Consider the following 27,819-nt stretch of genomic DNA (forward strand, 5'->3'; position numbering starts at 1 on the left):
ACTTTTGGCTTAATTGTGCTCCAAGTGAGCAATATTTTAGATCCATGGGATGAAATGCAATTTAAAAAGTTACTTGGTTTCCAGGAGGACCTTTTTTGCTTCCCCCTTTTCTAAATAGATTGTATTTCCACACTGCTGTTGTCGCCTTCATCATCAACATCAATAACTTACTGCATTCATAACATTTTTTCTTATTAATATAACTTGCCAAGGAGACAAACAATAGGTTACTTACAGGTAATAGATTAGTATCCTAACCTTGGGCTTTCTAATGTAGTTGGACATGACACAATTGTTTTCAGAGAGGGTATTTATTTAAGACTATATCATAAATTTGTTGACCTGGATACAGGATACCAAGAGATTATAGCCACTGTATGTGGCAGTATGTATTTGTTGCACTCTGTGCATTCCACCTACATTATCTATTGATTGCAGAATTGTTCCTCATAGGAAGCCAAAAGCAAAAGAGCAGACAGCACAAGCAGGCATATCTTGGCAAACTCCAGAAATACATGTGCTGCTGGTGCATGCCCCTCTGGTTATATAACAGCTGTGAAGTCTTGCTGCAACTGGTTAATAAAGCAGTTGCACAAGGTCGTGCCCATGAGCTACAAGCCTGCTGCCCCAGCCCGTTCCTCTTACAAGCTGATAATGGAGCTTAAGAAGAGCAGCTTTGCTTGATCAGACCAAAGACCCATCTTGTCTGGCATCTCACAGTGGCCAAACAGATGCCTATGGGCACAAGCAGCACCTGTGTGCAATAAGCACTCTACCCACTCATGATTTCCAGTAACTGGTATTCATAGGCATACCCCTCTGACATGAACTCTGTATCTGGATTATATTTGTATCTATTTTTATTGTTAAATTGCTTTGAGATGTTTTATGGGAAGCCATTCGTGAAATAAATAAATAAATATTTTTTTAGGGTGCAGAGCTGGAGGTAGGAAGCCAACATCAGTGGCTGCATCAATGGAACAGGGCTGTGGACCCCACACTTTTACTCTGATATAAATATATATTGCTTTTCTACCTTGGAAAGAGGCAGACTGATGAGACTAGGTGAGCTGTTGTGATGAGTCCGTAAATCCTAGAATAATTTGATATATTTCATGCATTTTTTTAGAGAGAGGTGTGCAAGCATAAAGGTCTGTCGTGTTCATCAGTTCATTGAAACTGCCCTTGCACTCACTTTGTAATAAAACAGAATGGGAGTGGGAGTTGAGGCTGCATCTGACATTCTTGTGCTAGTTTCTGGCAGTCACTTTACTTCTAAATTTGGTGATGCAGACTTAACCTGTCTGTCTGTGTGTGTATATATGTAGTATGTTACAAAAAGGAAGCTCATTTTATGTTTTCTTAAATTTGGCCAGGACTGCTCACACTATTTGCCATCTCCCTCTGAAAAAATGGAAATGGACTGCCTTCAAGTTGATCCTGACTTAAGGTGACCCTTTGAATAGGGTTTTCATTGTAAGCGGTATTCATAGGGGGTTTATCATTGCCTCCCTCTGAGGCTGAGAGGCAGTGACTGGCCCAGGGTCACCCAGTGAGCTTCATGGCTATGTGGGGATTTGAACCCTGGTCTCTCAGGTTGTAGTCCAGCACCTTAACCACTACACCACACTGGCTCTCCCATCTCCCTCTAAAATATCCAAGTTCTACTCCCAAGAAACCCCCAATTCCTTACAAAAATAAATCTTGATTCTTAACACTGAGATTAAAGTACTCAAATTGATGGGGATTATTCATTTTTATAAACTTGCAGTTTGATTATATATAACTATGTATAGTGGGGGGGAAATACGAGAAATTAACATTTTAAAATATCAAAAGGAAAAACTGTTTTCCTGTCCCATTGTAAGAAAAGAATCCAGCTGTTAGGTAACTTTGACATCAGTTTTGTCTAAACTATTCAATTCCTGAATCATTTATCAAAAATTAGTTTGCAGATTATTGCAGCAAGAGGAAATCTTAGGCCATTATTTAATTTTTACTTGTCCAGTATGACTGGCATAGAAACACAAGCAGTTGGATATTTATTCATTGCTTCCCATAAAACACCCTGAAGTGATTTTAAACAATGAAAACTTCAACAATAAAAAGATATATAAAAACAATTTCAGGTCCAATACAGATACAGACTGGGATAAAAGTCTCCACTTAAAAGGCTTCTTGGGAAAGGAGGGTCTTCAGTGGGCACCAAAAAGATACTAAGTGATGGTGCCTGTCTGATTTGGAGTGGTATAGGTAATTGGTTCCATTGTCGTATGTACTGCCACGCCAAAGGGTCAAACTGACTTTCTGATAGATGTTATCTGCAGGACACTCTCACCTTCAGAGTACAGTGTTTGATTGATTATATAAGGAGTAAGACAATCTTTTAGGTATCCTGGTCCTGAGCTGTATAGAGCTTTGTATACTACCAACAGCACCTTGAACTTAGCCTGGCAGCTAACTGGCAGTCAGTGCAATTCTTCCAGCTGTGGCATAACACAGTGTTCTCAACCTTTTCAAACCCATGCCCCTTTTTAGCTAACATAACCTACACCCCCCCCCCTCTTCAAACCTGGCTCCCCCAATTATTTTATCTGAATTTTCAAAAGGATTGAAATATTGTGACTTTTAATTCTAAATAAAATTTTGGGCTTAATAACAATGAATCAAAGTACTTACAATTTTTGAAAAATTATTCAAATTTTCAAAAAAGCCACATCAAATTTTAAATTTCAAGGAGTCAGCTTCAATTATGATTAACATGCTTATCACAAGCTTTTGGATTCTGAGCACCGGGGATGATACAGCACATCTTAGGTTACTTTCAACATCCAGTATATTCTGCTGCTTTGCTTTAATAGTCATAGGAGTAGAAAAACCAGCTTTGCAAAGATATGCAGATGAAAATGGAATAGTTATGCGCAGAGCCTGCTCACCTGTTTTCAGGTATTATATACAGGGAGATAATTCAATCAAAACTTTTCCAAAGTGAATTGTTTGAAATCAGCTTTGGCAGTTGAATCAAATTTGAGTCCCGAAAACTCTTGGAGATGCTCTGGCAAGGACTGGATATTAGTGATAAAAGGGTTTCTAACAAGTTTTTAAGAACAGCCAGAATCTTATGTACCTATAATCATCTTTCCATAGATTTCAACTTTACTTTGAGGCTGAATACAATCCTGTACCCACTTCCTTGGAATTAAGCCCCATTCAACTGAATGGGTCTTACTTCTGGGAAGACATGTATAGGATTGCACTGTAAAGATAAAAAGGGAACACAATTCCCTTCAGTGAAGAGATTCATATGAGATGATATTCTTCTTTTCCCCCCTCTTTGGTTACAAGCAGCCACAACCAGGGTGTTCTGGTGCCGCTAGCTGCTTCCTGTTCTTCCTTGCTGCTCTGCCTGCAAACTGAAGAAGCAGCTCAAGGACCTCTGGGGTTGGAGGAAGGGGGGCATCCTTTCTGTTCCTCCTCTTCCTCGCCACCCAGCCAGCCCTGACAGCAGCAATTTGGAGGATGCTGTTGGTTGCTCTTCCAGGCCCCTTTGGGCCAGGCACAGGGGACTCACTGCAACAGCAGCACTACAGCTGACAGCCTGGTGCCCACATAACTCTTGAGATCAGCCTACGACATCCTAGAGTCTAGACTGAAGAAAATGCCCTGATCTAAGGAGAGAGAGAGGGAGGGAGCCATTCAAGAGGCAGTTGGATAGCCATCTGTCAGGTATGCTTTAACTTGGATTCCTGCATTGAGCAGGAGTTTAGACTCGATGGCTTCATAGGCCCCTTGCAACTCTACTATCATATGGTTCCGTAGTGCTTGTGAGATCATGCCAAACTAATACACATTTGTGATGACATGCAGATCACAAAATAAGCTGCATATTATCTTCTCACCTTCCGAAAATAACATTTCATACTTTTATGTTTTAATATAGTTAATTTAGTACTTATATTGTATATAGTTTTTGGAAACATGCTACCCTCCCAATCTTCATATGCCCCCCCTTCTGACTCTGAATACTGGTATTGTTATTCTCTTCACCGCTGCCACCATTTGTTACAGTTCCCCTTCAGCCTTGGTCATTACCTTACCCTCCCTTCTGGTCTGTGAAACCCCAGCCAAGGATCAGGCCTTTGGTAAACCAAATTAAGTATTTATTACAGATAACAAAGCTAACAAGATTAACAAGATTTCTTCTTAAGGCACATAAGCATATGGTTTTACTCAATACTAATCCAAACTCCACCTCCCTCCTGGTAAACAACTCTCTAAACCCCACCAAGCAACCCACTCAGTTCTCTTCTGCCTTAGCTGAAGTCTCCATAATACAACTGTATCCTTGAAGGGGGAGGGGCTTCTGTGTGTAAGTGCCAATCTACTTTTAAATTGTCATTATGCCACAAGAAGTGGAGCACTACTGAAATACCCTTGCAATTCAATCCTGAGCACTGGAGTAAGTCTCATTGAGCTCAGAGGATCCTATTCTCTAGCGCATGTGTTTTGAATTGCTGCCTTCAGCTACAATCCAATGTGCATATGCTTGGCACTAAAGAGAAAGGTAAAGGTGTCCCCGGACTTGTAGTGCGAGTCATTTCCGACTCTTAGGGTGACGTCTTGCGACGTTTACTAGGCAGACCATATAGATGGGGTGGGATTGCCAGTTCCTTTCCCTGCCTTTCTTTACCCCCCAGCATATGCCGGGTACTCATTTTACCGACCACGGATGGATGGAAGGCTGAGTGGACCTCGACCCCTTTTACCAGAGATTCGACTTCCTCCTTTTGTTGGAATCGAACTCCAGCCGTGAGCAGAGCTTTCAGCTGTGTTACCGCCGCTTAACACTCTGCGCCACAGAGGATCTTATGCTTGGCAGTAGACCCTATTAAATTCCATGGGACCTATTTAGTTCTGTATTTAAGTAGCTTTACTTACGTGGGCTTCAAAATTGTGCCTCCATTTGAATTTCACATTTCAGGTGATTTCTGTGCTTTTTAAAAAATTGAGTTTAATGGCAAGGCAATCATCAGACTGATTTATTATAAATCATTACAGAACATTTGGAGTGTAACACCCGACCCTGTCTCCATACTAATAACTGATAATCAACTTTATGGCAAAGCTTTATTGTCCCAAGGTACCACTGGTTTAGTGAACAATTAAAGGCCAAAATTATTTGTGACAATGTTGGGGCTAGAGCCAACATTTTAAGGTGCATGAATTGCCTTTTATTATTCTACATGAAATAACTTATACTTCTTAAGCATCATTTACGTAACTTATAATAAACCTCCCTTCAATCTTTATGTGTATTGAAAGCAAGCTTGTGATGAGGGCCAAAAAACCCACCACCAGCCTTGGAGAGTTTAGCTTCCCAGGTAAGAATAAACTTCTAGAAGGAAGAAACCGAGTGACCAGTTTCTTCCTGATGATTTCGTAACACAACTGCTGTAGCCTACTACTACCACCACCACCACCACTGACAAATAAATAAATAAAGGGCCGTTTTGAGTAGTGGAGGTTGAAAGAAACTGCAGGAGCTAGGAATAGGGAGGGGTGCTTAGAACAGCTCCCAAAACTGCCCCCCAAAGACCCATCTTTCTACATCACAACCCTACAATCCCATCATCCCTGGGAGGGGGCAGGACAAGAGGGGGGGAAGATGAGATGTTGCCGAAAGGCAGCGCCCATCCCTCTCCCGTCAAGGTAACTCGTTGGCTTTACGCACGTATGGTGATACCTTGTCATTATGGTAACGAGCTCTTATTGTAGGTCAAGTTCCTTGATAACGGGGTGGGGTGGAAGCGGACAGCAGTTTTGTTTGCCTCTGTGGCGCCTTCATCGTCTGTACCAGGCGAGGGGGAAAAGTTCCAACCAAGACGCTTTTGCTCGTCTTGAGGGTAGTTTGGTGCGAAGCGGGGAGCCTAGGTCTTGCGGCTCCCCGCCCCGAGTCTGGTCACCCAGAGCGCGCAGCAAGAGCGCTGCCTTCTCTTAAGCAATGCCGTTGCCCGCCTGGCTTGTTTTTACCCTGCTGCATCCCAGAGTTATGCAAGGGCTGGTAGGAGGCTCCACCTCGCTCACCTATTTTTTTTGGGGGGGGGGGGAGAAAGAGAAGCGTGGCTCTCCCGAAGGCTGCGAGGAAAAGGTCCGGCGCAAGTTGCCGACGAAAACAAGCCCTCCCTCCCGTCTCTCTCTGTGCACTCATGCCAGGGAGGGAGGCCCTCGCTGCCCCCTCCTTTCGCCAGCAGCCGAGCCAGCCCTCCCAACCTTCTCCTCCTCCTCCTCCTCCTCCCACTTCCCTTGATCGCTGCTCTAGCTTGCAGGAGGACCCCAGTTGTTGTTCCTTCTGCAGATCTCGCCTGCTGCTGCTCCTCCCGCTGCTTTCAGGCACTGGCAGCGCTGCTGCAGTTTGACTTGTTGACCAGTTTCAAGTTGTTAAATAGCTCGCATGCTGATCATAGTTGCGGTTTGCTCCGCTCAGCAGGCTGGCTGCTGGTTGTTGGGAGGTTGCGCGCGTGCGTGTCCGCGCCCAACTCAACTGCTTTTTGCGCGTGAGCGTCGCTACCAAACTGTACAACTTACGTGTGCACATGAAACTGGAACGGGCCACGTGTATATATACACACACACTGGTGTGTCTCTCTGCGTCTTTCCGTCTTGCTGCCTGGCTTTCGTTCCTCTCGGAAACGAGAGTCGCCTGGCTTGCTAGGTGGCTGGCTGTGCGTGTTGAAAGACTCTTGCTGCTGCTGCTCCGCGATGCAGGGTGCCTGTGTTTGTTTTTTTATGCAGAAGGTTCCAAGTTTGCTCCTCCACGTTTCCGGTGGGATGGAGGCAGGCTCCGTCCACCCCCACTGCTAGTCAGGGTAGTCAGGATTTGGGCTAGCCTCCCCATAAAGCGAGTCCTTGCCCCACAACATCACAGCTCAACAGCAGACAATGAACACTTCATTCATTCGGGACGTCACAGGTGCATTGAACAGGCCGGACCTGCCCGATTTGTTCGGAATCGGGCTCGGCCTCCGTCACTTTCAGAGCTGGGCCTGAGGCATGTGAAGTAGTCATAATAGTGTCACTGGGCATATGCAAAGTGCAGTTTTCACTCCACCCTTGACGCTTACGCATGACCACCAGCGGGATCGAGTTAGGGTTCCCACCCCAGGGGCTGCAAATTGAGGGCAGGAGTCAACCTCCTGGTCACCTTTCCTTTTCGAATTGACGAGTCTTTCTTCCCGTGCGCCCATCGTCACTTTGAGATTTGTCGCGACGATAAATAGCCTCTTCCGGCCGCCTTCTTCTCCCCAAGCCCACCTTCGGCCAGAGACGGGGCGGGGGAGAGGACAGCCACGTTCCCTGCGCCGGCTGTCACCCTTTCTCTTTCTCTCGTGCCTGTGCGTGTGTGTTGTCTCCAGCAGTAAGCAGCAGATTTGTATTAGCATAGCTGATCTCCTGGGACGAAGGCACATGTAAGTGATAGCTGAGAGCTCGGCTCCGCCTTCCATTGGTTGGCCCAGCAAGGGGGCATGTGTCGCTTGCCTCCCAGGCCTTCTGCGGGAGCTGGGCGGGGGGGATGGAGCGGAAAGCAGGCGGCGGCGGCGGCAGGAGCGAGCGACGGAGTGCCTGCCTGCCTAGGGACATAGGCGGGGCTTCTAACGTAAGCCAAAGGGCAAGGAGCTTGCAGGAGCCTTTCCTCGCGTCACTCTCTTGCCTGGCAAGCGCTGGAAGCAGAAGCTGCTGCTGTTCCAGGGCTTGCCTGCCTGTCTCCTCCTCCTCCCCCTCCTCCTCCTCCTCCATTGTATAATGCTTCGTGATCGCCGCAGCCAGAGGAAAGCGGAGGCTTAAATCCTTCCCAAGCTGCAGTCACCTCCCCGCCCCCACTCCACTCCCTCCATCCCACCGTCAGCCCCCCCCCCGGGCGAGAAGAGCGACATATGGAAGATTAGGAGCGTGTCGAAGCAGACCCTGATGCTTTTAGTTCTCAGGAGGAGCTGCATGTGGTAAGTTCAACTCTCGGATCAAAAGGAAGGATCTGGGCAGGAGAGATGGTGGTGGGTGAAGGGAGGGTGTCCCTCGTGCGGTCCAGCTTCAGGATCCGGTGGAGTGGGGAGATGCGAATGGCTCTGTGAGCAAGCTGGGTGTCTGGAGGGGGGACGCGTTCAAGGCAAACCCGGGGGCTGTCGTTTAATACCCCCCATATTTGTTGGTTAGGAACTAAAGGCAGAAAGAACTCCCGGCGTGATGAGAGAGGGGCCAAGGAAGCTCCGATCTTCCGTTGCATGATTTGCTCCCCTTTGTAACCCTATGGAGAACTACCTTCCCCCGCCTCCAAAGAAACGTGCAGTAAAAAAGAGGCCGGCTGAGTTACTTTTCTTCCTTCAAAACGGTTGAGTCCAAATGTGCAGGCGGATCGGCGGTTCCAGTCTTGCTTTAAGCAGGTGTGTGCGCGCATTTCCGTGGTGTTTATGGCATAAATGTACGTAAATGCCCATTTTTGTTGCCGGTCTCAGTGTGGCGTATGTAAGAGTTTCTCAGAGTCGTGTTTACAATGCAACTTGCTTTTGCTCTGATAAGTTTCAGTATGTGCTAGAGTAGAGGCCAGATGCAGTGGAAACTGTACACTGCAATTTTGCTTTCTGATCTCGGAGGAGAGGAAGCAGCAGAGGCGGCGGCGTGGGTGTCTCAGGACCTTGAACTGTGAATGTTGAGGGTCTTCTTTCAAAACAAACTGGCAAACTCCAACTAAGGGAGTATCTGTGCATATTCGTTCAGTTGGCTAGGACTGGCTGAATTGGTATTGGGAACAGAGGACTAAACATGGAAGGTTTTCATGGGTGATGGAACTAACATTCTTAACCCAGCCAGTAAGTGTCCCTGTTCTAACGGGTTATTAAAGAACTAGATTATTCCATGCTTTATTTCTCAGCTTGGCATTGTGATGGGGTGATGTGTGCATTGTAGTGGGGGGGGTGATGTGTGCATGTGAGTGGTGGTATTTGCCTTTTCATGGAGACATTCTGCATTTTAAATTTGATCTTCCTAAATAGCTCTTTAATGTGGAAACTGGTAAACACAATAGTTTCTGGAAGCAATACAATTTAAAATTTATTTTGCACTTTCTTGTGGATTCTAACTTTTTCGCAGTCATCGACGACACAGAAGTACTGAATTCTACCATGGTGGTGAGTGGGAGGATATATTTTTCAGTTGCAAATGCATGTTTTGCCTTTCTTCATTTGTTAACTTTCTTATGGAATGCACGTTTGCTTTTCCTGAGAGATGTTTACAGCTGACTTGCAGCAGGAACCCCTCTTGCAAATTAGCAGCACAAAATGAAATGTATAGCTCAGATGGCTGTAGGCTCACCTATCGAGGTCCCTTCAGAGAAGTTACTTTTTCCCATTTAGGGTTCAGAATTCTGGATGAAGGTCAGCGATCCAGTTCTCAGAAATTGAACTGAATGCTGTCCATTAACATCAGAGGCAATCCCTGAAGCTTCTATGAAGTTTTCAGAAATGCTTGGAGTGAAGGCCTGATGGCAGTACCAGACCCAGTGGTGTGGTCCTGTACGTTTCATTATTTCTGGTTTTCTTTGGCTGCGATGCCAAGAAATTGATTTTCAAAGCTTGTCTGGATACACATGTACCTTTATATCCAAGTGATAAAAGTAGGGGACCAACGTTGCCCCTAAAGTTAAACTGTAACTATTAGAAATTAGAATTGTGCAGGTCTTTCTTTGGTTTCTGTTCCAGAACTGTTAAGCCTTTCTTATGGTCAAGATTGTGTTATTGCTAGTTAAAAATGCTTTTCTTTTTTTAAAAAAAATTGAGAACCTTAATGTTTGATATACACAGTGATATATCAGCAACTGTTTTGATACAGTGTTCTTGATACAGCATTGTTCAAGTAACTTGTTGAATGAAAATATGTGGAGACTGGTGATCCTATTTTCCTCTTGTCGCTATGGTCTCTTTCAAAGGAAACTGATTTTAAGTTTAAGAGCTAATATTATTGCTGAACAGTGTATGTTGAGAGATGGAAGAGGGATTAGCAGCTTGTGGTGCCAGACAGGTACATGAGTCTGTATCCTTGGGAATACTCCCATTGTTCAAACAAGTATTGTAGCATCTAGCATAACAATTGCAAGACTTTCTTCCTTTTGGTGCCTGATTCTACTTCATTTAACTTCATAACAAAAACCCTAGTTTGTCTTCTGGAAGAACAATATTGAACCATTTTTTTAATGTAATCTTGCTTGTTAAAAATTGTACTACGTGCATTAAAAATCCTAATATATTTTATGTGTTCATGTTCAGTACTGTTTCTCCTGCTTAGAACTTGGCTTAAATAAACAGGAAAACTTGTTCTAATATAATGGCATTTAGATTAAGGTCAATGAGCCAATGACTTTATGCTGAAGTCTGAGGAACCCTTACTTACCAGTGAGCTCCACTGGAAGCAGTAGAAGTTACCTCTGAGTAAACATGCATTGGTTTGGGCTGCATAAGTAAAAATGTTTCTTTTTATTCCTTTTTTCTTAACATGCATTTCCCATATTATGAAGTAGTAACATGCAGTGATGAAAATTGCATAATACATACCGTCCAGAAACCAGATTTATTAAAGCCATTGTTTTGAAGGATAATAGTTGAAGCTGGTATACATACTGAAGGCAGTCTGCTCCCAAACTGAAGATGAAAAAGTTTGAAGTTTCACCTCCAACACATCTTATGTAATAGCCAGTTGAACTACTTTGCTGACAACTACAGTGCTTTCTTCACACTTGGTATGAATCATTGGTGTGAAAAACACTGCAGAACTTCATTTTATAACTTGCACATTTGGGATGTAGTTGGGGCTGATATGTGACAGATGATATTTACTAGTTGAGAATTGATTGGGTTTTTTTTGCATTTACATTACATATGTATATTTATATGCCATATATCTGAAGGGAGATTATGTTGTTTTTAAAATGTAGGCAGTCTTTCTATGAACCACCTATAAGGGCTGTTTAGAGTCTTCTTTAGAAGTATAGTTTCTGTCTAAAAAGATAGCACAAATGGAGACAGCTCCAGTAGCAACTGCTTCTTGGCCAAAAAGAAGGGGGTGGGGAGAGCGAGAAGAAAAGTAACTGTGCCAGAAACAGCAGGCTCTGATTACAGAGTCCAAAGATCATTTAATGCACTAAAGGGAAAAGAGAGGGAGAAAGTGCAAGGTCCAGTTTAAATGGCTGCAGGCTGGCAATAGGTCCTGAGCACAAGCATAGCTGATCCTCCTACCCCTAAAATAAACCTTTTTCTTTTTTTGCTAATTGTTAAGCTAACCAGCCAAAAAAACCCACCACCTTTAGTTTGACTTTGAAGTGCAGAATGAAGGGGGAAGCCACATCACCATCACCATCATCATCATCATCATATTATTATTATTATTATTATTATGTTGGTCTCTTTTCTCACCAGGTGACCCAAAACAACTTACATTGACCAGTTAAAAACAGAATAAAAAAACCCTAAAAACATTTTGACAATTAAAATCCGGTTAAAATAAACACCTTCGATATTAATAAATATAAGGTTTCATCTGTTGTTTTAACCATAAGACTTTTATCTATTACTGATAAAATGACTGTTGTCAATACAGTGTAAAGTTCTGCCATCCCTTCCCTTATGTGGACAGTACTCACACATAACCACCCTGGTTTGCAGTACAGGTAGCAGAGAATCCAGTGCATGCTGAGCACAGGTACTTTGTGGGGCTCTGGTGCACCAAATCTGTTCCATGCAACCTTGCCCCTAGAAGAATTTAACAATAAAATGTGGCTTTTATGGTACACTTGCAGATTTCAACACCTGACTTGGACACTAAATAGTTTTAAGTTGCATGTACTTGACCCTCAATATGCTTTTCCATTAGCCTGTGTTTCCCCTATGGCTGCAGAAGGGTGATATTAAGAGATTTGAAAGTGAGTTGACACAGAGGTTTTGCATCCAAAGGTGGGCACACGTTTCTCTCTCCCACTGTTACCTCTTGTCAAGCAGGCTGTGCAGGTTTTTGAAGCAATGCAAATAACAGTTTACCAGAGATGAGAGTGGAATGAGACCACCGGCAGGGATCCCCCTTTCGAACTTACTTAAACATTCAGATAATCTATTAAAGGCTCTTGGTTGACTGGGTTTATCACTGCCAGTTTAGAACTTTTTTGAGAAGTGAGGAAGAGAGAAGATTGGCTGCTTTGACTTTCTACTTTCCGGTGCTGCAGGAAACAGACCACTAAGACTCCAGCTCCACAGTAGTTGAAAGAAAATCTAACAAGCTTCTGCCCTACCTGGAACTCTTAAAGGAACAAAGAACCTGCAATAACTCAGCCTTTGCCAGCCTGGTGCCCTCCAGGTGCTTTGGAGAACAACTCCCATCAGCTATGGGAGTTGTAGTTCAAAACATCTGGAGGGCACTATATTGTCGAAAGCTGCAGTATCTAGTGTAACAACCCTATCCTGACACTGTCTGGGAATAATTGATATGGGAAACAAAAAATAGATGGGAAACGAACAGTTTTAAACTTGGTATTAAAGGTACAATTGGATATTTTAATATTCAGAGGGTGCAGGGGAAGCAATGTATATTACAAGGTGTATTTCTTGATTTTGTTATGCTGGTGTAAATCTGGAATACCTGCACTAAAGGTTATGGGGCCAGAGTCTCATCCTTTCTGGAAACACAGGGTCGAGTCACATGACTGAATATCAGCATGGCTATTCGATGAGTTCAGGTATTATTGTTGACCATGTGACTAAGTAGTCATCAGTTGCATAGCCAGATCCATTTTCAGCACATAATGAGGTAAGGTTTTCTTTTTGCTGCACATCTTCCCATGGCTTATATGACCAGAGTTGATTTTTGATCATATAATCCAGCCCCTTATTATGTCATATTGAGGGCACATATGAAGTGTGATGTTAATCAGGTGCTCGGGTTTTCTGTCTTTTTTGAAAGTGCGGAGAGTCCCTAGGTGCCAGGATGCTAGCTTGTGGGCAACCTTTGAACATCTGTGATGGGATGGGGAGTTGCTTCTTTTGGGTTCAGTGTTGTCTTGCTGAGCACAGTAATTGAGATAGAAAATACATAATAGGAAACGGTCTCTACCTTTTCTAACACTTGAAATCTAGGCTGATAAACTTAGACATATACTTACGTAGAGGAGATTGCTTCTATGATCTTAAAGGTGTTGTGTGTCAGAGAATATTAAAAAAAAAGGGATCATGTTCTTAATGCTGAGACATGGAAAGAGCCATGCCTGTAAATGTCATGCAGCCTAACTCATTTACAATGCATTCCTTTGCATGTTATGCATACTGGTCAATAGGGATCACGCCCAAGTAGGTGTGCATTGGGTTGCAGCCTTAGAGTGGTGCTGCAGGCTATCAAAGCTATGGAAGTTTGAAAAATTAGAACTTATTTCAAGTTTTAGTTTTTAGAGAATGCTTGGGTTACATGCAGTGATAATTAAAGTTCCTGAGAGCAGGTGATATTCATATCAGGACAGTTTCACTAGGCATGATTGTTCTTAAAGAAAATGAATAAAGGATTTTTTTTAAAAAGATACGAAACCAAAATCCACTACTTTCATTTCTGAAGCAATTGTTTTCATTTAAGTGCTATAGAATATTGTCACGCTATATATTGTATCACTTTTTGCCATAATTTAAGGTTTTAATTAATATGCACAAGCAAGACTTTTTTGTAAACTGCCCAGAGAGCTTTGGCTATGGGGCGGTATATAAATGTAATAAATAAATAAACAAGACTGTATCTGAATTAAACTAAATCGCTTAGGTGTGACTTTTTGTGTAGGGCAAGATAGATATGCTGTAAACTTTTTTGACAAGCAACATGATCATAAGCTTGTTGCTGTCATTAATTAGACTTTTGCACCAGTTACTGGTGGTGATGGTGGCAGCTGTTGTGTTAAATTTAAATTATTTTCTTTCCCCTTTCCAAAGTGAACAGCGGAGAAATGCCCATGATGGCAGGTAAACTATGCAGATATGTTGTGTGTCTGTAGTGGGGCAGATTGGAAAGAAGGCCTACTTGAAGCAGAGGGTGCAGCTAGTCAGTTGGCAGGTCCAACTAGTTTTTGAATGCCTCAGGGCGGGTTGTCTTAATAATGTGCAAGTAGCTGTGAAGTAAGTTCTTAAATCCAAATTTGTCAGTATAGTGCCACCTTAATATCTTCTCATAAAAATGTTAGAGATTTTTTTAAAATTGGTAGCTAAAGAGTTTTCTCTCAACTTCTGAAACAGCCAGATAAAATTGAACTTGCCAGAGTTCATTTTTTTATTGTATTTTATTAAGTGGTTGCTTTGAATGACAAAGACATTCTTAACTGCTGTCCAAAGAAGCATGGACAGTTGAATATTTTATACCAAAACGTGCAGGTTGGCCATGTTTATTAGACAGGCATTACAAGATACTGAAAACATACATGAAATAGGAAGATCCATTCATACTGTCTTTGTCTTAAGCATCTGCACTTTATTAACAGGGTGCTGCTGCTTTGAACTGATGTCACCTTCTGTCTCAGAAAAGTGCCTTATTGCATTGTCTAGTGATCAGAAACTTTCTTTAGTACCACACTTCTCTGCCAAGGGCGATAATTCTTCATCTGTGAATCAGAAATCAGGTCTGCATCACGCTTTCCTCGCCATCTTGTTGGTGAGCTTATACTTCTGGTAGATTTCCTTCTCTAAAGTATTTGTTGTGCAGAATCCTTCAGCCAGAACATTTTTAAAAAATGTAGAGTTGTTTCTTGCTCCCAATAATATGAATTGTGAAGGTAATATGACTTGCATGTTGCACCCTTCAGTAGTGTGTTCTAGTTTCCATCGTCCTCTCCTTGACTATGCAGTAAAACTAAGAGTTGATTCATATGGTTTTAAAAAAAAGAAGTAAGGAAAAGTGGGGGAAAGTGAGTCACTTATGTTGCTTCTCTCTAGCATAGAATTTGTCACAGGATTTGCATATGACTTAAGGGAGAAGTGTGTCTTCAGAATCTTTGGTTCTCCTGATGGCCATTTACAAGAGAGTTTCTCTTTCAAGTTTCATTCTCATAACAACCAGCTTCCTAAACAGTACAACAATGTCTTCACAGCTGCACGTTGCTCAATAGGCAACCAGTATGGAGAAAATGACTGCTGTCAAGTAGGTACTTAAATGTTAAATTCAGTATTTATCTAAGACACTTCTATACCACTTTTATATTTAAAAAATATCCAAAGTGATGTACAAAAATGTTAAAAAATCATAAAACAAATATGTAGATTTCCTTCTTTAGGAAGACACATGAGGCCAGCACCCTGCTGAAGCTAAGCAGGGTCAGGTCTGGTCAGTGCCTGGATGGGAGACCGCCTGGGAACCAGATGGAAGCTGCCTTGGGTTTCTAGCATGAAAAGGAGGGTGGGGTATAAATCTAATAAATAAATAATAGGATGATTGAATTAAACAATATAAGTTGTTAGCATCCGTCATTTCTCTCCAAATGATTTTTTAACATTGTGGTGAATGGGAAAGTGGGGACTGTGTCTGGTGGCCTCAGTTCTACTATCATGCCCCCTGCCAGCCCTCCCATGCTGTCGACACTCTGGGGGCATCTTTGCAACAGGGATGCCTGCTGAATGCACCTAGGCTCTTATTATTATTATTATTATTTATTAGACTTTTATACCGCCCGACTAGCAATAGCTCTCTGGGCGGTGAACACACAAAATACAATAAAATACGCAGTAATACAACAAAGACATATAAAAATAAAACAATCTAAAATCAATTACAACAGATTTAAAATTAAGTTAGCTTAAATTAAAATTAAAATGAATGGGAATCCTGACAGAGCCTCCATACGCTCAGCAGACATCTCTGCTGCATACCTGCCCCACAACTGCATTGAAGTGGGGCCTGGAACCCCACACTTTCTGTGTAACCTTCATCTCTATTCAGCGTCACCTCAGTGTTGTGAGAGGGAAGCCGCTTTCTGCATATATGGGGAACTGTCTTGCCCTCAGAAATCTGTTGAATCCGTGACTAGCTTAGATCCATGAGCCTAGATTTTTCAGGTCAAAGTTTAGGTCACCACTCTTTTCAGGCCATGAAAGTAGGATCCTACAGCCAAAGAGTTGGCTAGTTGATAGAAAACAACATGTGAAATTCAGCCCTGTCACTGATCTCTGCCTTGGTTACTTTAGCCTTCATTACTCATTTCCTGGTCATCATACTTATCCCCTCCTTTCTATAGTTGCTGCGTCTCCTTTGCTCCTCCATCACTTTGAACCTCAGCCTGTTCCAGCTTCCTTTTCTCAGTCAGTCCGCCGCATATGTCCTCTGTCCCCGTTAGTATTTTCTGTCTCCTGGGCCCTTCTCCTACTTGGATCTCAGATCACTTTTTAGCCAAGGGAGGTTTTGGATGTGGCCGGGGCAAGGGAGTCCCGTATTTTATTGGCTAAACGAATGTGATGCTGGAGAACAGAAGGAAGTAGTGTGGCATGTTCAGAGATAGTCTTGTCTGAGCTCACTTATCTAGAACAAAAATGCCATACTGGCCATAGAGGCAGGGCAGCTAAAGGAAAGGGAGCCCAGAGAAAAGTTAGAGGAAAGACAAGCGCAGGATTAGCACTGGACTGAGATACGGAACCAAGATCAAAGAGAAGACAAGGGCTTGTGGAAACAATAGGCCGAGAAGGTCAGGAATTGAGGAAAGGTGGGGCCAACAAGGGGTGTAGAGAAAGCTTAAGAACATAAGAAGAGCCTGCTGGGTCAGGCCAGTGGCCCATCTAGTCCAGCATCCTGTTCTCACAGTGGCCAACCAAGTGCCTGGGGGAAGCCCGCAAGCAGGACCCGAGTGCAAGAACACTCTCCCCTCCTGAGGCTTCCGGCAACTGGTTTTCAGAAGCATGCTGCCTCTGACTAGGGTGGCAGAGCACAGCCATCACGGCTAGTAGCCATTGATAGCCCTGTCCTCCATGAATTTGTCCAATCTTCTTTTAAAGCCATCCAAGCTGGTGGCCGGCCATTACTGCGTCTTGTGGGAGCAAATTCCATAGTTTAACTATGCGCTGAGTAAAGAAGTACTTCCTTTTGTCTGTCCTGAATCTTCCAACATTCAGCTTCTTTGAATGTCCACGAGTTCTAGTATTATGAGAGAGGGAGAAGAACTTTTCTGTATCCACTTTCTCAATGTCATGCGTAATTTTATACACTTCTATCATGTCTCCTCTGACCCGCCTTTTCTCTAAACTAAAAAGCCCCAAATGCTGCAACCTTTCCTCGTAAGGGAGTCGCTCCATCCCCTTGATCATTCCGGTTGCCCTCTTCTGAACCTTTTCCAACTCTATAATATCCTTTTTGAGATGAGCTTCTGCAGAAGCTGTATATTGTTGGCAGGAAGAAGGTGGGAGGGATAAATAAGAGTGCTGAGCAGTGAAGTATGTTGGCTGGGTGCCAATGGACTGAAGGAAGCAGAACCAATTAGCAGAAGGAAGACAGCGAAGAGATTTGAGGAAACCACTTCCACAGGAGTAGCCATGTTGGTCCATTGTGGCAAAAACAAGTCTTGTGGCACCATGACGACAACGAAATTATGGCACTAACAGATTTATTCAGGGGGTGGAGCCCATTTCAGTGGTGACAAAGGTGTGGATTTGAAGACAAAAATGCATGCAAGGGTAGGATTGCAGCTCTGACTTCACTAGTTTCATACATTAATTCCTCTTACTCAGCATTTAAAGACATTGGAGTCCCTGCCACAAAAAAAAAGGTGGCAATCCCATAAATGGCTTAAGAACACTTAAGTCTGTGAGCTGTGGACTTGCAAGTACAGTTTGTTTATTTATTTATTTGCTTCTTTATTAATTACATTTATATACCGCCCCATAGCCGAAGCTCTCTGGGCAGTTTACAGCAATTAAAAACATTAAAAACAAATATACACATTTTAAAACACACCAAAAAAAATTAGAAAAAAAGCTGCCACTCCCCCCCACACACACACATTGGCCCTACTCCATTAACAGAGGCCCGGCATGAAAAAAGCAAGCAAGCAGAGCTGTCGTTGTTGTGTTGCTTACCTGATAAGAACAGCATTGCTTGCTTCATTTCTTGATGCCAGGCTGCTGTTTTAAAAAGTAGGGCCAAAGAGAAACTGGCAACCTTACAGGCTAATAAAGAAGCCTGGAAGCCAAAGAACCCTCGGGGGCAAGTGGGCATTAAGTTGGCTAGTCCAATACTGAGTGGCCTGGAGGAATGCATTGACCTGAAACGTCTACCAGCTGCAGCTTCTCCTGTCTGCAGTGGTATGAGGAGACCAGTGATTTTAAACCAACTAGCCCAGGCTTCTGTGGAGGGAGGCCTATGGGGTAGGCTGGGCCTAGGTTATTTCAGCCAGGTTTCCTTTGTGGGGGGTGAGGAGCTGGCTGGAGGAGGTAGGCAAAGGAAAACCAGGGGGTGTCACTGGTTGGCAGTGGCACCCGTACCTTCTTGGGTCAGTGGAAGCTGATCTGTCCGCAGGAGGTCACTGCTGGCCAAGGAAAGAACAACACTGGCCCAGGCTGCATCAGGCTCTGCCCCCACCTTTTTTATTGGCTACTGTCTACACCTGGTGGTCTCAGCTCTTTATATGGTTGGGATTGGCAGGAGCTAGAGCCACTGTTAATAGAGATTTTGTTAGGGGAGAAATTCATGATGGGAGAGAGTAAATCGGGGAAGAATTACACATTAACCCAGCAAATATGTGTTCCCAAAATCATGTTCACCAAAGTGCTGTGGATGTGAGGGCTAGTGGGAAGCTGTCTAGGAGGAGGGTGGTGTTTAAACCTTCCTCCTGGCCACCAGTTCTTCGCTGCAGATGGACCCCAAGGCCATTTCCCGTTGGTTTAAGAGGTTGGCTAAGGGGAAATGGGGTAAAATAGTTGGGGGACTTTTGCAGGGGGAGAGTCAGGTCAAAAAGGTTAAGCCCCCCTCTTCCATCTGCCAGTCCCCCCTCTGCAAGTGCTTCCAGCTCCCTTCCTCCTGGGGACTCATTCAGAGCACAACCTTCTCGTTCCTCGCTCAGTCAAGTGGCTAGTGGTTGTAATTTAAACCTCTGTCTCAATTACTCACAGGGCAGAATGAAGGGGGAAATGTTTGTCAGTCTCTCTTGACTTTGAGGGGTAAGGATGGCAGAAACCCACATGTTTTTACTGAGCTCCAGGTGGTAATTGTCTGCTGGCAAAACCTAGTGACAACTCCTATCCCAAGACCCCATCGTAATGCATGCTACTTGTCAATGAAACCAATATGCCTTAACATCCAGGTTCTTCTACTTTTTAGAGTTAGCCTGTGAGGCTGAATTGTTAAAGTTAGACTCTCAACAAAGTTCTCCGCAGCAGCTTTCACAATTCTACCCAAACCTGTAAATACACAATAGTACAAACAATGCAAGAGCAAAGAAAAATCTCACAGTTGTCCCATTTCTCTAGCATTGCTTAAAGCTTTTGTCAGCAAATGTTCATATTCGATGTTCTGTATTAGCTTCTATGCCTGGCATGAATAGAATTTTCTTGTCTTGAAACAAAAATACCTATGTTTAAAAATATTTTTTGTTTTCAAATGCCCTGAATATTACAGAAATCAAGAGATAAGCCTCAATTCACTACAGCATGCTAGCACAGACAAGTCTTCCTTTAGAGAAAAATCAGAATGATCTCTTATCAAATGAAGGTTAGTGGCTAAGGGCTGCACCTGGTAAGGCACTGGAGGTCTGGTCTGTGAGTAGATTTGCCATCTCTTTGTAACCTTCCTACACTAATGGGGGTGCTGTAGACCCAGCAACTGTTTGAAATGTTTGTAAAAAAACTTTTTAGCTAACCTGAATTACTTCATATTCCATGTTCCTCACGCCTCAACAATTGTGGGGCTGCTTGTCCTGTGGTATTTCATTTCTCTCCCCTGCCCCCACTTCTCAATTTTTTTAAAAAAAATATAAAAATAAAAAATACATGTGACTTAGTAAGCAATCAGGAGTCTGATTTATTCATATTCAGCAGGAAAGTGAAATTTCCAAACACCTAGAATCCTAAGCTAACTGGGACCCATCCTATCCCCAGCAACTTCTCAAGTTAGGATAGGGTCAGCCTTAGCATTTTGTATATGTCATAAATTCAGTTTTTAAAATGTGTTTATACCACTTCAAGTTCACTAGAGGAGGTTTCTCCCCATATTTTCCAGTGTGTAAAAATAACAACAAACCATTACAAAAGGACAGAATGGGTCTATGCGACCCCAGGAGTAAATTTTACTCTAGGGGATTGGTTAACTCTGCTCTAAGTTAGCTTTAACGTCCTCCTTGTGTAAACTTGCAACACTCATTTCTTAGTTGTAATATTCTTTGGGGGTGGGGGACCCTGTCAGGATATTGGGATACTTTTCTCCCCTTCCATTGTTTTCCAAATATTAGAAGAGGTAGGAGATCCAATCAGTGATCTCCAAGCCTCAGATTGAACTATGAATTTGAACATTTCTTGGTTTATATCTGACAACGTCAGCCATGATCTTTAAATAGCCTTCTGTTGTGCTCTTTCCACCTTAGACCCACCTGCAACTTGGGGCTTAATAGTACTTACCAGGTGATTTTGAGGGCTGCAGGAAGGTAATATATGCAATACACTTTGAACAATCTAAAAGGATTACATAAATGATTATGATTAGTTCACGTTTGATTATTTAGAGAACTGGGTTTTTTAAACTTTTTAAATGGTACATTTGTTTAATAATATCGCTGTGCAGACTCTGGTAGAATGCAAGAAATGTTGAAAACTTAAGTGACAAGGACAAACTCCTGTAAAAAGAGAGCTCAATGGAAACATTTCCCTTGTTATGATCTCTTCGTGGGGTGCCGCAGGAAGAAATTAGGCAATAAAATTTGTGAGAGAAATCCAGAAACCTTGTAGTTGCTACAGTTTAGTTCATTATGTGTGAGTGTGTGTGGGGGGGGGAATTCTGTTACCTTTTTTGGCATGATAGTTAATTGGTGCTCTGATCCCTAATGCATTTCACTTAAAAGTAAATCCCATAAATCAGTCACTGCAACTTTTTTTGGGGGGGGGGAGTAATTGTTTTGAGTTGTAATCGCGGTCAAACTATTTTTCCCCAAAGCTATAATTCGCTGATTGAGCAGAGCTTTCATGCTGTCTAAATGCTATCTCTCCCCCCCCCCCCAGTGTATTTTATTAAGGGTCTACAATGTGAGGGGAAAAACAAGGTATCTTTAGGGAAAAGATTTTACAGCAGTGTTGAAAATAAAGGCTCCAGCCAAGTAATTATAAATACTAGGAAAGGGGGAGGGGACCTCCCATTATAACGCAAAGGGATATGGGGGGTGTTCTAGTCTCCCTACCGTGCAGTCAAAACTGTCATTAATCTGTATGCAAAGTATATATCTGCAGGGGAGAAAGGAGCCTGAAGTAGAGACTTTTAAATGCACAAACTGCACTGCAACAGCCAGAGACACACATGTCAATAATGGCATTTTGTTCAACAAGCTGTTCAGCCAATAATCCATTGGTTAACACCCTAACTGAATTCCAAAGGAGGACTAAAATATTTCCCCCCATCTTGCGTTTTTCAGGCATGTAATTTTAAAAGAGGAAGACCAGCATAGATGGGTTAGCGTGCTTTACTTGTGCTGCCTGCCTTGCAAGTTTTCCAAGTTATTTTACATTTAAATTGTGATCAAACTGCTTCTTCCAGCTAAGTTTCTTTCTAAATTAAAAGCAGTGCTTCATGGCCTCTTCACATTTCCCCCCTGCACCATTAAGCTGTCTTGATTTTAAATAGCCACTTTTTTTCCTACTTGCAGGGTCAGTTGTGGTCACCTGTCCAGCTTCTGAACAAGAAGTTCTTTAGTAAAGACTTTTGTCTACTTACTTTCTAGAGAGAAGTTGCTTAATTTGGATTCTGTATCTCTGAAAGGGTCCAAATTCCAGAAGCTGCAGGAATGGACTGTAACAACAGAAAGACAGAAAAGTGGTGGCACATCTTAGAAACTTTATCATGGCATGAAATTATTCATAGTATGTTTTCATGTTCTATATAATTTGTGTGTGTATAAGCCCAACTGGTATTTAGATAAATATAATTGGTTTTTAACCTGTATTTTAATCCTTCACTCCAGAAATACTGCCATTAACATAAAATGTACTGCATGATTTCATAGAAGTCTGAATTCTGCATAAACAGATGTAGGATCACTTGATCTGTGCTTGGTAGCATCCATTGCACTGCCACATGGAGACACTCGTGTGTGTGTGTGTGTGTGTGTGTGTGTCAGAGAGAGAGAGAGAAATGTTGCTATACTACTTCAGTTGCTACTCCAAACATTTTATTAGAAGAATGGCTTTGCAGATTCTCTGTGGCACTATAGAAAAAGTTATCTGGGCTTAAGATTGCATATGCCCTGCCGTGACAGTGGTCAGTAGTCCAAATTAGTTGGTCAACAACCAGATGCTGAACACATGAAGTACAACATTAAACAAATAAACAAAAGTTCAACTTTTTGTTTTTCCATCATAGCATTTTTGCCACTTTTGTATTATGGTTGTTGTTCCAAGACTTTGGGTTATGCTTGTGCAAAGCAGAACATACATAGTGTTGCTAACAATGGATTTTTTTTAAAAAAAATCAATACTTGACCCAGTTCATTTGTTTTTTCATGGAAAATAATTGCTTTATGTGCCAATGTTCTGTTTTTACAAGCTCCCCTGATTTCACTGCATTAGTTATTTAATAGCTTCAGACTGACTTGCTCTTGATTTCAGCCCTAGTATTCAGAATGTCTTTTCTCTATCAGCCCACAGAACAAACAGTCTGATTCTTCCAACGTAATTTCTAGTAGTTTAACAAGCTGAAGGATGTAGGTCTGATTACACTTTGTACAAGAAAACGTAGCGCTACTCTTTAATATTATAAACACTCTTAGGAACAATTGAGTCTTTTAGTGTACAAGACCTGGTCCTCTTTCAGAGGATTAGTTAATGAGGCAGTAATTTATTCTAAAGGATATATTTAGTAGAGGGCTTCTTAGCTTTATTTGACATTGCCCTGTCAGGCAAGCACAATTTGTCAAAACCATTAAACAAGCGCCTCTTCTTTGGGAGGAGAGGAGGTTGCCCCTAGCAAACTGACAGCACTAGAAACTGTTTCTAATTTAACGGAAGCATATGCTTTCTGCAAAGTCTTAGCAAGCCACATGAGTTACAGGCCTACTTGAATTGTGGCTTTTCCTGGTGTTTTTTTTTTTTTTTATATAGTACAGTAAAATCTTGTTGGGGAGAGAGAGTTTGAGAACAGCATGAATGCTTTATGCTGCAGCTTCAGTGTTCTGTGGTCTTAAACTCTGCAGAAAGTGATCATGGGAGTGTTGGTGCACATCTCCCCCTTCTTCCTCATGCTGCCCCCCCCCCTGTCTTGCAGTGCAGTGTCTGATCATTAATAAACAGCAAGCACTCACTTTGCCCTCTGGGCCTCAAATAGTACAGTATGCAACAAGGGAGTGCAAGCAAGGCACGACGATGGAAACAGTCGTATCGGATTACAGTTTCAAAATATCGCTGGAACAGTTAGCTGGCTTATGCTATTGACTTGCCATATAATTGCATTGCTTATTTGTTGAGAAAGGCTTCCCCTTTCTTCCCAATTAACATGGATGTTACTACTTTGGGTTTTCATAGAAGTTAGTCTGAAGTATGAATATTTTAGCAATTTTCTTTTAGTACTCAGCTAACTTTGTACATGATAAAGTCTATCTGAAACAAACTTATCTTGACCTATTTTAAAAGCAGTATTTTTTTAATAACTGCCTTCAGAGTAAAATGGATGTACATTGATAGTCTCATTTGGAATTGGGGTGCGAATTCTGTGATGTGTAACACACAGAGCAGAAGAAAATACTCTGAAACACTTTTCCACGTGTATAAGTGAGGGAGAAGATTCAGAGCTAGGTTCAGGTGTGTAAGGTTTATTCTTTCGGTTTCAGCCTGGTGGCCCAAAACATATGTCACATTGATATTGCAACATTTGTAAAGTATTCTTAGATGAACTCTCATAATTTATTTACTGTCTGTCAGTTTTCCATCTCTTTAAATTTGATGTGCAGTTTCTCGTGGATAAGACTTTTTAAGCACATAAATTAAAGGTTCCTAGCCTTTTCCCTTTTTTTCCCCTCAGAAGCTCTGAGTTTTCCTGATTTCTTCCCCCATCAGTAAATAACTGTGAGTGTTTTCCAGATCCAGTAAGTCACACACTTATAGCTCAGTCCTCAAAAGGCTTCTGAAAGGTGAATTGGATTTGTGCCAGTCTGAAGTGTTCTTGGGGGATTAGGAACTTGCTCTGTGTGTTTGTGGGCATTCTAGCTTCAATGAAATTAACCTGCCTGATTTGACCTGTGATCCACAGGGAAGTAAATGGGGAGAATTGGTTTGTGTTAAAATTTAAAACAGCAGCTTTCTCCAATGTGTGGCTTTTTGGCAGCACTGAAATCTTTGCAGTGATGACCACTGAACACTAAACAAGTCTGTACTCTGGCTGCCTAGTGATTTCCCAGGACTGAAAAGGAACCAATTTTGATGTAATTCTAAATAACATATTCTTAATGAATAATAGTTTCCTTGCAGAGGAAAGGAAAAGCACAGCTAATGTACACTTTGTTTATGGAATTGGGAGGAAAATACCGGAAAAGGGGGGAAATCCTAATTACTGTGATGTCACACCAGGGGTAGGGAAGAGAAACTGACCTTAATTTTGGCTTCCACTTCAGCCCAGCTTCACACGTGATATTATGAGGGACCAGTGATGTAAATCACAAGTAAATTTTCTAGCTCTTATGCAGACTTGTGAGGTACTTTTGGACTCCAGGTGCACTTTTCATTGTGTAATTTACACATGAGCAGACCTACAGGGTTGTCCTTTCAGGTCATTATCACAAACTGTCACCCATACAACATTCCCAAATTTCAGCCAGTTACTACTTACCATTTTCCTTCTGGAAACAAAAAACCACAAGGGGGGGGGTAAAAAATACCCAAGCAAAAAAACCCAAGGGCAAATTTCTGCCTTTTACTGTGTAATTTACTTATGAGTAGATCTACAGGGTTGTCCTAGAACATTGTCACAAACTGTCACCCATACAACATCCCCAAATTTCAGCCAGTTTCCTTCTGGAAACAAAAACAACAATAAAAAACCACTGGGATCCCAAAATATCCCAGTTTACTCAAGATGCATGGAGAAAGGGCCAACTTATACTGCTTCCACCTTTGAATAAGTGTTTTTTAGCTCAAGGTACTTTGGTAGTATCAAGACCCCTCCCCCCCCCAAAAAGCACCTCTGGGGTTCAGAGTGATCACATCCTTCCATTGGAAATCTCTTTGGGGTCCAAATATACCTCAAAGTCAGCCAGTGTGATTTTTTTTTGCCGGATCTGCATGAGGGCTAGTATCAGAATTGGCATTCTTAGATCTGTATACACGTCTGAATGTAGTCTGCAATTCTTATGTATATACTGCTGGGAAAATACTGATGTACACCAGTATACATGCAGTAATAAAAAATGTTTGCAACAGGTCATATTCAGGGCCTGTTTTACATGATCAGTTATCTTAAAATAACAACCCCTGTATGCCTGAAAGTGATTCTTTACCTTTGCAGAAGCCCCACACTTTGTGATCCAGATTGCACATCATAATAAACCATACTTAAAATAAACTACAGGCGGGCCCCGCTTATACGGCAGGTTCCATTCCGGATCCCTGCCGTAAAGCGGAAACTGACGTAAAGTGGAACCCCATTGATTGTAATGGGGCGCATTGCGCGAAAATGATGCAAAAATGATGCAAAAATTGCAAAAATCGGCTTTAAAAAGGGGAATTAAAGCCGCCGCGTTAGTGGAACGCCGGGAAGCGAAGCACCGGTAAGCAGAGCCCTACTGTATGGGTTAATGCAAACAAACTGCACTGCTGAAATCGCCTCCCATACTCCTCCTGCTGTTAGGAAACAAGCCAGGGTATAGCTTGTCATTTTGTCCGAACTCAGACTCATGGTTTGTTTCTCTCCAAATAAACCATGAGTGGAAGCCAAGGTTGTTGTCCACACGTGACATATTTGCTGTGAGAATCAGAAGTATGCATACGTCAAATTTGTGTTGGCTGTCCTTTTCTACTAAATTTACCCTCTCAGGGTACCTCCAGGCTTTTATGCAAGCAACAGCCCCCAGCAAATGTTAAGTTCAAAAGGTGCTTATAGTTGAACAAATTTTCAGTTAAGGGTGGAATCTTCACACTACTTAAGGACTGATATGTTAATCTTCATGGAATATTTTCATTTGTAGTCTCTGAAAAGAGTGTGGCAAAAAGAAAAGATATGTAGCAAGGCAAGAATAAAACTACAAAAATAATCAAAGATTGAGAGTTAATTCTTCAGAAAAAGCACTACAAAGCAATCTATATAGCTATCTGTGGGACATGATAGTGATAATACTTGTGCAAATCGGGGTGGGAGTTGCACCTGGTTCAGAGCACCTGTGAAAATAGAACAGAAGCAATAATTTGGGAAGAAAAGGGATAGATGACTCAAACACTGCACAGCATTCCTCCATAATCACCGAAATATACAAATCCTAAGTTTTGCAATACATCAAATTTTCTAGCATGTGACTTAAGGACTAACTATAGTAGTGGGACATGATTGTGCAAAGATTTAGAGACTCCTTTGTACTAGTGACTCCAGGGCATTAGCTTTTTTGGTGGGGTATTTTGTTAGCAAGATCCTCTGTGGCGCAGAGTGGTGAGCGGCGGTAACGCAGCCGAAGCGCTGCTCACGGCCGGAGTTCGATTCCAACGGAAGGAGGAAGTCGAATCTCCAGTAAAAGGGGCCGAGGTCCACTCAGCCTTCCATCCATCCGTGGTCGGTAAAATGAGTACCCGGCATATGCTGGGGGGTAAAGAAAGGCCGGGGGAGGAACTGGCAATCCCACCCCATCTATATGGTCTGCCTTGTTTATTATTTATTTATTTATTTTTATTTTATTTAATTACATTTCTAGACCGCCCTATAGCAGAAAGCTCTCAGGGCGGTGTACAACAAATAAAATCACAATTAAAATATGAGCAAGTGTGAAAAATATAACATGATAAAAATCCAAAATAGAATTGCCATTGAGTTTATAAATTAAAATCCATATTAGGTTTAAAATTAAATTTAAAATGTTTAAAAAGCCTGGGCGAAAAGGTAGGTTTTTACCTGGCGCCGAAAAGATAACAAAGAAGGTGCCAGGCGTATCTCGTCTGGGAGGGCATTCCATAGTTCAGGGGCCACCACCGAGAAGGCCCTAGATCTAGTTGTTGATCTCCAGGCCTCTTTATGAGTTGGGACCCGGAGAAGGGCCTTTGACGTCGAGCGTAGTGAACGTTGCAAGACGTCACCCTAAGAGTCGGAAACGACTCGCACTATAAGTGCAGGGACACCTTTACCTTTATTTTGTTAGCACAATCAACATAGTTCAGAAACGTCAGTATATGCATTTTAAGAACATAAGAACACAAGAAGAGCCTGCTGGATCAGGCCAGTGGCCCATCTAGTCCAGCATCCTGTTCTCACAGTGGCCAACCAGGTGCCTGGGGGAAGCCCGCAAGCAGGACCCGAGTGCAAGAACACTCTCCCCTCCTGAGGCTTCCGGCAACTGGTTTTCAGAAGCATGCTGCCTCTGACTAGGGTGGCACAGCACAGCCATCATGGCTATTT

The 27,819-nt window shown here is 42.4% G+C and overlaps 1 protein-coding gene across 6 annotated transcripts in view; it reads left to right on the plus strand.

Annotated features, from left to right (window-relative positions):
• The window catches only part of SERTAD2 (SERTA domain containing 2), a 163,431-nt gene that overhangs the window by 112,302 nt on the left and 23,310 nt on the right, over positions 1 to 27,819 (plus strand). The window contains exons 1-2 of one of the 6 annotated variants that reach the window (XM_061622244.1): positions 7,617 to 7,997; positions 8,209 to 8,435. The exons of 2 other annotated variants lie outside the window; for them this stretch is intronic. In XM_061622244.1, coding sequence (XP_061478228.1) covers positions 8,395 to 8,435 — 41 coding nt within the window. In that variant the 5' untranslated portion in view covers positions 7,617 to 7,997; positions 8,209 to 8,394. Of the gene's footprint in view, positions 1 to 7,616; positions 7,998 to 8,208; positions 8,436 to 8,748; positions 8,862 to 9,141; positions 9,180 to 27,819 lie in introns of those variants that run through there. 3 more of the 6 variants (XM_061622249.1, XM_061622248.1, XM_061622250.1) reach the window with 3 other exon arrangements.

This window comes from Rhineura floridana, chromosome 4 (genome assembly GCF_030035675.1).
Source record: "Rhineura floridana isolate rRhiFlo1 chromosome 4, rRhiFlo1.hap2, whole genome shotgun sequence".
NCBI classification, from domain to species: domain Eukaryota; kingdom Metazoa; phylum Chordata; class Lepidosauria; order Squamata; family Rhineuridae; genus Rhineura; species Rhineura floridana.